The 13,831-nt window shown below is 33.1% G+C and overlaps 1 protein-coding gene across 1 annotated transcript; it reads right to left on the bottom strand.

Annotated features, from left to right (window-relative positions):
* On the bottom strand, nt 1-3,235 carry LOC108461336 (protein NRT1/ PTR FAMILY 7.2-like). Its single transcript, XM_017761155.2, has 4 exons — nt 3,056-3,235; nt 2,659-2,785; nt 1,908-2,125; nt 1-1,684 (listed from the first exon to the last, which is right to left on the bottom strand). The coding sequence occupies exons 1-4, from the start codon at nt 3,083-3,085 to the stop codon at nt 209-211; spliced, it is 1,851 nt and encodes a 616-aa protein (XP_017616644.1). The 5' UTR covers nt 3,086-3,235; the 3' UTR covers nt 1-208.
* Nucleotides 3,236-13,831: the final 10,596 nt, after the last annotated feature.

Here is a 13,831-nt window from a genome sequence, read left to right as displayed (position 1 = left end):
TTAAATGAACTTAATTTTCTTTAATTAATTAACTATTTTTTAATCAACACCTCAATGCTTAGCTCCACATAGACAAAAGAAGAAAACTGCCATCAATCCTATGGCATTAACTTCTCTTCCTAGTTTCATTGCTGAAGCGCCCCTTGGTTTCTTTCTTTATTTATCTCACATTCACACCATTGGCAATGGCGTTTTCGGTGATACAATCTTACACTCTAAAGTCTGCTTGTGCTGCTACTGTCACAGGTCGAGACTTTTTATTATCATCATCATCTCCATTAGTCCTTCCATCGAACTTGATACACTTATACCACTTGGCACAGATTATGTAGATCATGAGATCGGCCGTCGTCAAGGCCGCCAGTAAGAAATAAAACAGGTCCAAACGGCCTTTGTTGAGGTTACCAGGGATCCATCCAGGCATATTATCTCTTGTAGAAATTTTCATAACCATGGTCACTAACAAGCTACTCACATAATTTCCCAATGATATGGATGTCATGCAAAGTGCACTACCAAAGCTCTTTAACCCATCAGGTGCTTGTCCATTAAAGAACTCTAATTGACCAACATACATGAATACTTCTGATGCTCCTATGAGCATGTATTGAGGGATTTGCCAAAATATACTCAACGAGCTCGCGTTGTTGCAGTTTGGGCAATCTTTGTTCGCGTATTTCAATCGGAAAACCTCGACAACTCCTGCTGCCACCATGGCTAGTATAGCTATAACGAGACCGATCCCCATTCTTTGAAGCTCGGTGAGGCCCTTCGGGTTTGTTTTTATTCTAGCAACGATGGGGTCAAGGATTCGTCGGTAAATGAATATGAACGTCGCTACGCTGAGTATGTCGAAGCTAGACATGCTTGCCGCTGGGATGTCGAAGTTTGAGACGGTCGTTTTCATGGCGTCTCCTTGTTCTACGAAGAGAGATGCCATTTGAGTGAACACAACAGAGTAAAGTATGGTGCATAGCCAAATTGGGAGCAATCTCAATATGCATTTCACTTCCTCAACTTGTGTTATGGTGCATAGACGCCACGGATTCCGACCCTTTGTGTTTTTTTCTTCGTCCGTAGCATAATCATTTGGTGTCATAATCGCAGCTCTGTCCAAAAACCGGAACCCTTCCGTGTGAAGTATCCTTCTATCACCCTTAATAGCGGATTCATTCTTGTCTGTTTCGAACAAATGGTCATCTCCTGGCATTATCCCAACCTTCCATTTTCTTATCGCAGCAACCAACACTTGACAAAACCTCGAAAGAGGGTTGCCCTGAGGCTTGAAATGCCTGTACCTTGGTGTCCCAATCAAAAATAAGACCAATGCCACAAAAGCAGAGCCAGCTGATGCCCAAAATCCAAGCGTCCACATTCCTTGATCCTCAAAATAACCCAATACAGTATTGGAAAAGAGTGACCCAAGGTTCAAAGCCAAATAAAAGAAGCTAAAGAAGGCAATTTTTGAGTGCCCTTCTTTAGGATCTTCCTCATCAAATTGATCAGCCCCAAATGTAGCAATGGTAGGCTGGTAACCACCATTTCCAAGGGCTACCATATATATGGCTAAATAAAAGAACACAATGTGGAAAGTGGAGTGAGTTCCACATGGTGTTTCTTCATCACCACAACCTTTGGGATAGAGCAAAAATGCCGAGCTCGAAATTGATAGCAACACCAAACCCTGTATTAACAACAAAGTTGGATCAATTGAGGAGAAAGAAATGAAAGTTTTAATGAGAAAAAGAATAATTAAAGTATCATGAAAGTCCCTACACAATAACTCAAAAATAGATAAATTAGTTTTTATATGTTATATCAAAGAAGTAAAATACAATTTAACTTTTAGTAGTGAGATGAGACTTTCATGATACTATTATTCAAAAGAAAATCAGTTTGCAACTTACAACAACAAAGATGGCTTGGAAAATGGCACAAGTTTTGTACCTTCCCCAGTAAGAATCACTAAGGAAGGCACCGAGTAAAGAGAAAATGTAGACGGTTCCAGTCCATTTGCTGACGTTGTTTGCGGCCTCGGCGTTGTCTTGGCCGAGCACTCTGGTCAAGAATAACACTAAGTTGACACCTACCCCAAAGAATGCCAACGTTGCCAGCCCTTGATTCACTGATCAAATACATACATACATACTTTTTAATTAATCAATTGAAGGAATTTTATAGAAGGGAAATAAAAGAAAAGAAAGTTACTTTAATTTTGTGTGTGTATATATATATATATATTAAAGAAAACAATTAAGAGGTGCAAATAACGTGTTCAAGTTCACTTTGTCTTCTGTTAAAAATGAGAAAATGTTTTGCATGTGTTACAACACGGGTTATCTTCAAAAAGAAAGTGAACTTTAACAAGTTTAAAATTCATTTATTATTATAATTATTTTGTCTATTTTAGATTAAAATAAATAAAATTGTAAATTATTACGGGTTTATATTTCATTCGATTATACCATGCCGATGAAAAATAAAATTATGTAATAAATATTTTTATAAAAAATTAATTCGTAAAGGGTTTAATTTTAATAGATAGATATGTGATGTCATGTCATTTCTGCAACTAAATTTACGTGTACTTTAGAAAACACAAAACAATGTTAAGGGGATTAAATTGAAAAAGAGATAAAAGCATGGAGAATAATTTACCAAGTAGTAAAATCCCAGAAACCCAAGTTCCAGTTTTGGATCGAATAGCAGGTTGACCATGTCGGTCCACAGTTCCATCTAAGGTGTAATCCTCTTCTTCCTTTGTCATCATTTTTTCATCACTCACCTGTTTCATCATATATAGTCCTTTATGAAAAATATAAACTTTAAATATTTACTATATTATGTCCTTAGTTGATATTATTTAGCTATTACATTTAACAATTAAACAGCTTCTACACAGTTTATAGCTATATCAAATGATGTAAAAAGGAAGCTATTATCAGCAGAAGCTTTCTCTCATGAAATGCTTGCTTGCTTGATGCTAAAGCTCAATCATCACACCAGGTTGACGATGATGAATTTTCTTCAAAAGAAAAGAAGAAAAATGACCAACCTCTTTGCAAATATTATTTAGACAAGCCATCGATATGGTTGCAACCTCACAGAAAAGAAAACTACTGATAGTATGTTATTGGATGCTATCTCTAGATCAAAATGATGATGGAAATGAAGAGAAGAAGAGGAAAAGCTTTGAATAGTTAAGAAGAAAGAACAGTTTGAAGCAATGGGTTATTTGAGACATGGTTGATAGGGTATATATAGAAGATGGCAGCATTCAATGGACGGCTGAAATTTCATGAGGTGATCAACAAGGATGGCCCACGTGTACAAGGGGGAAAAAGTTGGGTAATGAAAAGGAAAGCCTAAAGTGTTGGGAAGCAACAAGGACTTGATAAGTTGATAAAATGTAAGATCATATATCAAGTGTGAAAAAAGAAAAAAAATTGAATATGGGTAAAACTACCATGAAGGTCCTCTATTATGAGTTAAATTACATTTTATTCTTTTTATTCAAGAAATAGTTAAATTAATCCCTAAACGTTAGATAAAGATAAAAATGGTTCTTTTTCTATTAAAAATTTCATTCAATTCTATTATTAAAAACTAGCGTGACTGACAAAATAACTAGACAGTTACACGTGGCATGCCATGTGTACCTCATTCTAACGTACAATAACCAGTTTTTAAAAGTAGAAATAGATGAAATTTTCAATTGAAAGATCAGAATGTTCTTTCAAATAATGTAAAAGGATTCATTTACCCATTTTTTTAAGTAGAGGGAACAAAATACTATTCTATTCTTAGTATAAAAACCTCTACGATACTTTTACCTTGAATGCGTTAGTGATACTTTTTTTTCTAAAAAGAATCATCTATGTAATGTCTTAATACATTTTAAAAATTATTAATTGCCTATTTATGCAATTTAAATTTAAAATTATGGTTTACTATTAATTTTTCATTCAAAAATAATCTCTCGATTAAAATATGTCATAAGTTTAGACAAGTTACTAAAATAAAAAAATTAAAAATTAAATTCTAAATTTATAAAAATGCAAGGAGTTGTGACATATTTTAGCCAAATCTCTCCATATCTGAAAGTTTTAATATCATTTAGAAAAAGAAATTATAATTATTAATATATTTATTTCCCTTAAATTTAGCCACAAGATTTGAACCATGTTTTAGAAATTCCACATTTAAAATATAGAAACTATAAATAAAACAATATAAATCAAAATATTTTTTTTCTTATGGGTAAAGAGAAAAGGTTTGGATTTGAACTTCATATCTACTTCCACACAAGTCATTTGTCACTATAGGTATGATTAGTTGAGAATCAAAATATTTTTTAAAAAAGGGTTTAACTATAAAATTGACCCCTATACTATACAATTTTTCATTTATATACCTGAAGTTTTCTTAATAAAAAATGACACTAAAATTATTAATTCCATCTCATTTTACTCCCAAAATGTACAATATTCAATAAAAACTTGTCATGTGTCATATTCTTATTAGCTGGTATCGTACTTTTAGGGGAAAAGTAAATATTAGCTGGTATCGTACTTTTAGGGGAAAAGTAAATAAGACAAAAATAATTGTTTAGGTATTACTTTTGACCAAAAATAAATTAGCTACCGAAATTTTGATGAAATTACTATGAAAATCCTTGTATTAGGAGTCCAATTGCATTTTGCCCATTCTACTTGAAAAATGAGCAAATTAGTCTTTAGATTAAAGGGCAAATGGGTTTTGTTAAAATTTTCATCTATTTTTACTATTAAAACTAGCCCTTGTACATCAACATGAGGTACACATGGCACGATACATGTAAATATCTAGTTATTTTGTCAGTAAAATAGTTTTTAACAGTAGAAATTGATGAATCTGTTTGCTCTTTCATCCAACTTTCAGAGACTAATTTGCTTTTTTTTTAAAGTAAAGAAAAGAAAAGGGTAAACTATAAAAACGGTAACTTTGTTGTTAAGCTCCGTTACCTCCCTAATAGCAATATTACGTGACAGTCCAAATGAGTTTTAAATGCCAATTTGGATGTCCAACAGCGACGACAATAGATTTTTAATTAAATAAATTATATTAATTAAAAATTTTAAATTAATTACACTTTGAACTGAAAAAGAAAAACAGTTCGTCTCCTTTTTCTTTTAGTTTTCTTTTCCATTTTGACTGAATAAACTATTTTCATCCCAGTTAGACATTCAAGTTGGCATTTAAAACTCATTTGGACTGCCATGTAAGATTGTCATTAAGGAGGTAACGGAGCTTAATGGTAGAGTGACTACTTTGTGACAAAACAATAACGTAATTGACTAAAATGTAACATTTCAAACATAAGTGACTAAAGTGTAATTTGAGATAAACAAAAATGACTATTTTTATAGTTTACCCAAAAGAAAATACAATACTCCTAACATAGACACTTCCATTATAGTTTCACCAGTAAATTTTGCTTGGCTAATAGAGTTTGGGAGCAGAGGATAAAAGTGAGAGTGTATAATAGTCAAAAGAGGTGTGAATTGTGATATTGTTGGATACAGTGGGAAGAGATGGCGACCAGCTTTCATCACCTTCAGCATCCAACAATGACCAAAAAGAAGGCTGGGTCTTAGCTGTCATGATATTGACATAATGCCACAAAAATGGCGTTTCTGCACATCCCATGAATATATGAAACTATTTACTTGCTTGTAGGGACACTCTACTATGCTTTCTAACATTGCACATTCATCATTATCCTCCTCATCATCGTTCAAGTCAATCCACCCAACAAAATATTACTTCAACTTCTTTTCTTTTCTTTTTCTCCTAGAAAAAATTGACCTATTTTTTAGCGGCCTTTTATAAGTTTTTGCTTGGTAAATATATCATGAAGGTCCTTACATTAAGAGTTGGATTGTATTTTATTCTCTCTACTTTAAAAAACAGAGAAATTAGTCTTTATACGTTATCAAATAGTAAATTAGTTATTTTATTAAAAATTCTATCCGTTTTTACTGTTAAGTATTGATGTGGTTGATGGAGCAACCAGACAATGACATTTGCGTACATGTATACCTCGTGCTGACATGGAGAAGCTATAATTCAAGCAAAATGGTTTTTGATTTAATATACATAAACTAATTTGGATAGTTTCGAGTAAATAGAACAAAATGCAATCTAACTTCTAGTATAAGGATCTCCATGATATTTTTACCATTTCTGTCCTCATTAACAGGGAATTTTTGAGTATGGCCAAAGCTATTTATTATTTGGTAATTTGGACCTACAAGTATTAATATCTTTTAACGTATTTATAAAAATGTAGTAAAAGGACGTTTCTTGAACAACTCTTTGGCCATATTTCCTGGAGTTTGTGTACGTTGAACAAATGAATAATAACCATACGCTAATACTAGCTGTGTTAATGATTTTGCTTCCTCGATTTTTTGCTAGAAATTTGCAAGAAAACTAGGTGTCCTAAAGACACAAATGGGCTATTGTTCATAGCAGATTCAATTGGTAAAAATACCACGAAGTTCTTTATACTAGGAGTTAATTGTATTTTGTTTCTTTTACTCAAAAAATAAAAAAATTAGTGCTAGTACATCATATTAAAGAGCAAACTTATTCTTTCTGTTAAAAATTACATTTATTTCTACTGTTAAATAACTAACAAAATAACTAAAAAGTTACATGTGACGTGCCATGTTTCCCTCATTCTGACATACAATAATCAATTTTAACAATAAAAATAAATAAAATTTTTAACAGAATAATTAATTTATTATTTAATTTAATATACATAAATTAATTTACTCAGATAGAATTATCTGTATATGTAATATGGATGAAATGTATGTGGACGCTGTATATCATATATAAGTAAATTGGAAACTATGCTGTTTAGTTTCTGGTGCAGTCCGTACCGCATTTGGACGCATCTAGTTTTTGGCTGTAGAGATGAAGCATGTAGAAAATCTATTAAAAAATAGTTAAATTAATTAGTGTATGTAAATTTAATTAAAGAGTAAATTAATTTTTTTATTAAAAATATCATCTATTTGTACTATAAAAATTGATATGATTGATGGAATAATTAAAGAGTGATACGTAGTGTGTCATGTGTACCTCATGTTATGTATAATTACTAATTTGTAATAGTAAAAATAGATGGGATTTTTAATAGGAAGGCCCATTTGTTTTTTAATCTGACGTACATAGATTAATTTGCCCATTTTTTAAGTAAAAGAGGAAAAATGCAATTCGACTCCTACTATAAAGGCCTCTATGATACTTTTACCTATATATGAACGAAACAACTTGGTATATGAAATTACTTAAAAGTTCTTTTTTAATAAAGGATTGAATATTAATATAATGGTGTTTTCGTCATTTACTTTTTTTTTATAAAGATCAATTATTAACTGTAAAAATGGATGAATTTTTAATAGAAGGACCGATTAACTATTTAATCTAATCTAACGTGCAAGTACTAATTTATCCATATTTTGAGTAGAAGAGATAAAATGCGACCCAACCCCTAATATAAGAACCTCTATAATACTTTTATCACATTTTTCCTTTTACCTATAATTCAATCATCAATTAAGTTTTTCCAAATATAATTTTAATATGAAAATATTCTTTCATCACATAGGAAATGTAACAACTATTAATTTTAAATGTAATTATAGAAAGGATAAAAATGGTTAAAATAAAAAAAGTAAAAGTTTGTTTAAAATATTAAAATTTTGTACCAATTGGTACAGGTCAGTACACATTAATACGTATTGACAAAAACTAATTGAAACACACCAAAATAGTGGAAAAATGTAAAATTTTAATTGAAACGAAACATAGACTATTTGGCACCAATTTAGGATTAGAACGGTACGCTCCGACCGTACGGATAATGTACCATGGGTGTAACAACACATTTTAACCCTACATGTTTAATAAATAAAATAAAGGATAAACAACTTTCATGTCTATTTTACAACATTTAATATATATGCTCTAAGCTTTTGTACTACTTGTGCATTTAGAATTTAATCTCTTGTTTTTATTTCTATAAATTTAGTCTTTCATTTTTTCGAATTTAAAAATACAAGGCGAAATGTTAAAATTATTAAATTTTTTGTTAAATTTAGATTTATTAGAATTTTATTTTTTACATACATGACTACTAAATGAGTTTTTTATTTATTTCATCATGTAATATCAACAATTTTTTAAAAATTTAACAATGTTAATAATTATACCTTGAATTTTAAAATCTGAAAAGTATAAGACTAAATTCTTGAAAATAAAAGTACAAAGACTAAATTTTAAAATCATTGAACGTTAAATCAAAAAGCAAATTGGTATTTAGGTTAAAAATTCTATCATCTATTGTTAAAACTAGTCTTTGCATGTTAACATAAGATACACATGGCATACCTCATGTAATTATATAGTTATTTCATCAGTTATACTGATTTTTAACATAAAATAAATAAAATTTTATATGCAAAAATTAATTTATTGTACAATAAATAATTTATTTATTTTAAAAAATAAAATAAAAATATAATCTATTTTTAATACAAAAGTTTTCATAATTACTGAAAATGAGATAGCTAGGGATTGCGATTCTTAGTCGACATGGAGATTACAGTGGAAAGCTTGGATTGAGAGAGGCTTGTGCAAGTGTGGCTGCCAGCTGCTCTGTAGCATCAATGTATGTGACGTTTATCCTTTTTTTCTTTTTTTTTTCTGTTTCTTAATTTGGTCACATACGAAACCAAAGTCATTAGCTGTATATGTGTTTTCATTAAGCTATGAAACACTGGATTTTGGCACAAGTTGGTGCTTTCTAGGTTGTCACAAAATATATGTGAAAATTTGTTCTTTTGCAATGGGATGTGCAACTCTTTTGAGGAGACTAGTGACTCAGCAATTGCACTTTGATACTAGTTTCGTTCAGAATGATTTTGGGGGAAAAAATCATGATTATCCTGCAATATTATAATTTTTAAAAAACCCAAATGGAAATTAAATTATATATTGAAGATAATCAAATCAGTCGATTGAGTATAAGCTTGATTGGTATTGGTATTATTGTTAATATAGAAAGACGTGTGTCATATAGTAATTCTTTTCGAGAGTAGAAATTAAATTATACATTTTTATGAGAGCTAAAATACAATTTTATTATCATATTGACTTATATCTTTATGGTTTTCAGAAAGATTAAATCAAAATTTTAATATTTTTGGGGTCAAATTATGATTTTATCGTATCTAAATTTAAGATTTTAAATTTTGAGAGATTAAAATTATAATTTTTTTATTTTAATGGGGTTAGGGCCTCTGCTCGCCCCTCCTTTCGTCTTTGCTTGAATCCAAACATATATTCAAACGTTGATATTAATCATATCATTATGATAACTAATCTTACCGTTACTGCTATTTAGAATTCTATTAGAGTATACATGAATTTATGATGGATTGGTGTGACATGTTTTAAGTGTTGGTATGAATGTGTGAGCTTCAAATAGTGAACAAGTCTCCTAATGGCCTTCCAATGGGTTGTCGGTGGTGCATGCATAAATTGGGAGGGTATATTCAAAGAAAATTTTTGCCAATAATTGGACGATATTTTGTACCATTAGTCGGCGGGGTTCAATCATTTATTGACAATGGTGTGGAGTTGCTCATTGAAGTGGAATCCCCACTGAAATCATGCATATTACAATTTCTTTTTAGAATATATTATGTATTTTAGAATCCGGTATTGCATGCATGCACCAATTACACTTCATTTCTGATTTGGTTGAATCCGACATTGTTGTCTTAGATTTTTCTTTTCCATAACTTTTTAACATTTAAATTAAAGAAAATCATATTTATGCATACTTAAACTAAGGTATTTTAGTTATACATTAGTAATGTTATCATTTAAGTTAAGACTTAATTAATTGTTAGAATAAATTTTTTATAGAAAACAAAAACTTGCAAATTCCTAATCTTGACGGATATTCATAACTTTCTTTAAATACTAAAAATTTTGGCTTTTGTTACCATGGTTTTGAAGTTTCCTAATTTTACTCAACTATAAAGATCTAGTTAAAAGGCTTTTGTGTTGTTTGTTGTTGCTATTTCCATCCAAGTAATAAAATCCTTTCGAAATATTTTCAAAAAATGGTGTGTACTAGAGGTGGAAAAGTTGATGTTGTAAGGCGTTCAACACCACCACCATAGAGAGCAAAAAGGTCTGCTAGGATTCCTCATTCCTTCAGTCAAATTGTAACAACCCAAACCCTGCCTAGAAGTCCAGACCGAATCCAGAATGCTACATTGATCACCGAAGTGATCACGAGAAAATTTTACAAAAACCAATCACTTTTAATTTAATTTCTAAAAATATTAATATCAAGTATTTAAAACTGAAATAAAAAAAGCAATTAGATTCTTAAAGCCAAAATAGTACCCCAGAATTAAAACTTTACATTTCAACTGAGTAACAAAATAAGAATTCGAAATCACAATCTAATGGTTTGAACTGTCTGAGTCCTCCGCATACCGAACCCAGCATCCAAAATTTTGAACTGTAACTGAAAGGGAAAACAGAAGAGGGGGTAAGCTATACGAGCTTAGTGTGAGACTAAACCAACTAGCTACCGAAGCAGAAACAGGTACAGTAAACTTGAAAACAGTTCAGCAGCGGACCATACTTACAGAGCGACTATAACAAAACAGACCATATGTAACTTTATAGTCATATAGCTCTATTAGACCCAATAACGGTAATTCTCAATAGTCACAAACTGGGCCTAAGCCCCTCTTCAAGAATCAGAATCAGTTGGGCCTTAGCCCATTACACAAGGTTCTTTTAGACACGAGTGTCTTTTAGTCAAATAATACAATCAGACTTCTCAATCAATCAGACTGTCAAATATTTCAATCAAATAGTCAAACAGATACTGCAGTCATAGAATCACACAGATGCATATGAGTGCAAATGAGTAATAAAATAACCTACCCATCCAATCAACACCATCTTCGTCCCCCATCAAACCTCAATAGAGCTGTAAGCTCATCCAACCAATCACTCCAAATAGGACCCCGAAAAGGCCATCCAACCTTATATCCCCTATACATTGTCCACGACCCTCAGGGAATTGGGACTATCAGAAAGTTGTACAGTGCCATGAGGAAGATCGCGGTACAGACATGTAGTATAACTGCCAAATCAGATACGTTATGCAGCAAAGCTAGCGAATACTGTACTGTGTTATGTGGTGAACCACGTACAAATATGCAATATAAACTGCCAGATCAGATAATAATATATAGCGTAGCTAACATACATGCGGTACAGTGCAAGGTGGTAAATCGCTATACTGTTAACGGAAATGTCCACGACCCTCAGGGTATTGGGACCGCCTATGACCCTCTGGGTATTATTAAGGCATTCAGAATGCAGATCAACTGCCAGATCGTACATCCCCTTTTTCTTCAACATCCCACCTAAAAAACTGTTTATGCAGATGAGTGTATGCAATGGTATGAATATCGATGCATCAATCCACAACACAATCTTAGACAGACATTCAGAAATATTCACTTGCAATCAGTCAATCAATTACAGAAAAATGCACACTTGTGCATTTAGATTCGATACCTAACATGTCATACTTCAATCACAAATAGTACATAAATCAAGGTAAGAACAAAGTCATAATCACCCTCAAAATTCTTAGTCGAAAGGTTGGAACAAACAGAGATCACAAATACACTTAAATTAACCTAAAATCAAACTTGACGAGATAAGGCCATACGTCCGTTTGCTCTGGTTGTGTGGAGCAATCTAGGCCATGTGGGGATTCATACCTCGTGTAAGGAGTAGCACAGGGCCGTATGGCAGAGGCATACGCCTATGTGGTGTAGAGGTACGGCTGTGCGATCAGGCCGTGTAAGACACTGTCTAATTTCGCTAAATTTAAGTGCAGAGTAGACACGGCCGTGTAAAGGAGTCACACGCCTGTGTGGCAATCAGACACAGCCATATGTCCAACAACACACGCTGGTGTGGAATCCTTAAGCCCCAAATTGGCTACACGACCATATGTCTCGAAACACATGACCGTGTGAAAACCCTAAAATTCCAAAATCAGTCACACGGACATACGGCCAGACCATGTGACCCCAAATCTCAAATTCCTAATTCCCAAACTCAAACGCTTGTGTGCCCTAGAGGATACGCCCATGTGGTTTTTGAAAAAAATCCCCAAATCGGCTACACGCCCGTCTGGCCAGGCCGTGTGACATCCATAGCCTGAAACCCTAATCCCTAAATCCACACGGCCGCGTGCCTCGGCACATGCCCTTGTGGCCGTCGGGACAGTCACGAAACCACTCCAAAACAGCCCCGAAACGATCCCTAAGCTTTTCCCTATCAATAGTACATCAGAAAGTGGCGATTTCCCACCACTTCTATACCGACAAGAAAAGCCAAAATAATTACGTAAAATAAAAGGGAAAGTAGTCATTGTTTGAATCCCACACCTGTTTGACGGCGAAGAAGACACGACAGAGGAGCAGAAAAATCAAAGCCCTTCAACCCCACAACACTACCGATCCAAAAACAAGGAGAAGAAAATAAGAGCCAATACCAAAAAGAAAAGAATAGAAACTAACATACAAAGTAACAGAAAATCAAAGAGAATAAAATAAAATAAAATAGAATAATAACCAAAATAATTGATAATATCCCTAATCACAATTAATAAAACAATTACTTAAACTTAAACTTAAAATAGAAATAACTAAAACATTTTCTAAAATGCCCACACAGTAACTCGAACTCTAGACCTCAAACACACTAGCACACACCTTAACCACTAGACCAGCAGCCCCATTCTTGTCACTAAACTGCACGACATAGCTTATATGTACAGCCTCCCTACTATCCCTATACTCTAAACCCAAAGCTTCTAGGCCCAAAATTCGGCGGGTTACAACTCACCCCTCCTTAAAGAAATTCTGTCCTCGAAATTTCCAATTAACAGAACAATAGTATAACACGAATTACACCACTACGCTCCCGTTGATCACTCTAATCCCAAAACACTACCATACCAAACTTGAACTTGAACAATCTCACACACACTCAAAACATTCAACCATTGAAGCAGATACGCATACTACATACACAAGTTCTATATTCGAACTAATACATCTAACATACTCGAATCAGAATCGCTGAGGACAATCTCAAACCTGATAATCCTTAGATCTACACCTGAGACATGCTCTTGCCTTCCTCCAGCAGTCTCCCAGATGACGCCTCTTGTGCTCGCAAGACGAAAAGTTTGGAGGCGTTTTAACACGCTTTACAGAACGAGACTCTAACCCCATAGAACTGCGATCTCTCTTCTTCCCACAATCCACGTATCTAGTCTGAAGCGTCTCACTGATTCCTCCTATCCTAGCCTCAAACACTCCTTCTAGCTCTTCCCTTACTAATCGGGTTAGTACCTCAGTACCAAGCTCTGGTTATCGCCACCCAAAGTCGGCGGACTCACACTGTCCTCCAACTCTCAAATAGTCAACGTTCCGGAGGAACAGATGACTCATCGCTATCACGCTCACTTTGGAAGTCATATTTAGAGTAGGGCTAACTTAAAACCCTATAATGTCAGAACACAGAAACAGTTGTAATAACAGAGTCTATATTTCTAATTGTACAGTTTCGAATTTTACCTGTACCAGCATCGGAGTCTCAGACAGGTCATTTTCATAAATATTTCCAAAACACAATCATTTCAGCTTACAGTGGTAAA

This window comes from Gossypium arboreum, chromosome 13, assembly GCF_025698485.1.
Source record: "Gossypium arboreum isolate Shixiya-1 chromosome 13, ASM2569848v2, whole genome shotgun sequence".
Classification (NCBI taxonomy): Eukaryota; Viridiplantae; Streptophyta; class Magnoliopsida; order Malvales; family Malvaceae; genus Gossypium; species Gossypium arboreum.
The sequence above is the reverse complement of the archived record's forward strand: the minus strand, read 5'-3'. Positions and strand labels throughout refer to the sequence as shown.

Bases quoted from the DNA above. Each gene is read 5' to 3' on its own strand.
- LOC108461336 (XM_017761155.2), bottom strand. From the start codon at position 3,085: ATGGCTTGTCTAAATAATATTTGCAAAGAG. The intron at 2,786-3,055 runs GTTGGTCATTTT...ATGATGAAACAG, and splicing joins TAAATAATATTTGCAAAGAG to GTGAGTGATGAAAAAATGAT. The intron at 2,126-2,658 runs GTAAATTATTCT...GTATTTGATCAG, and splicing joins TTCTGGGATTTTACTACTTG to TGAATCAAGGGCTGGCAACG.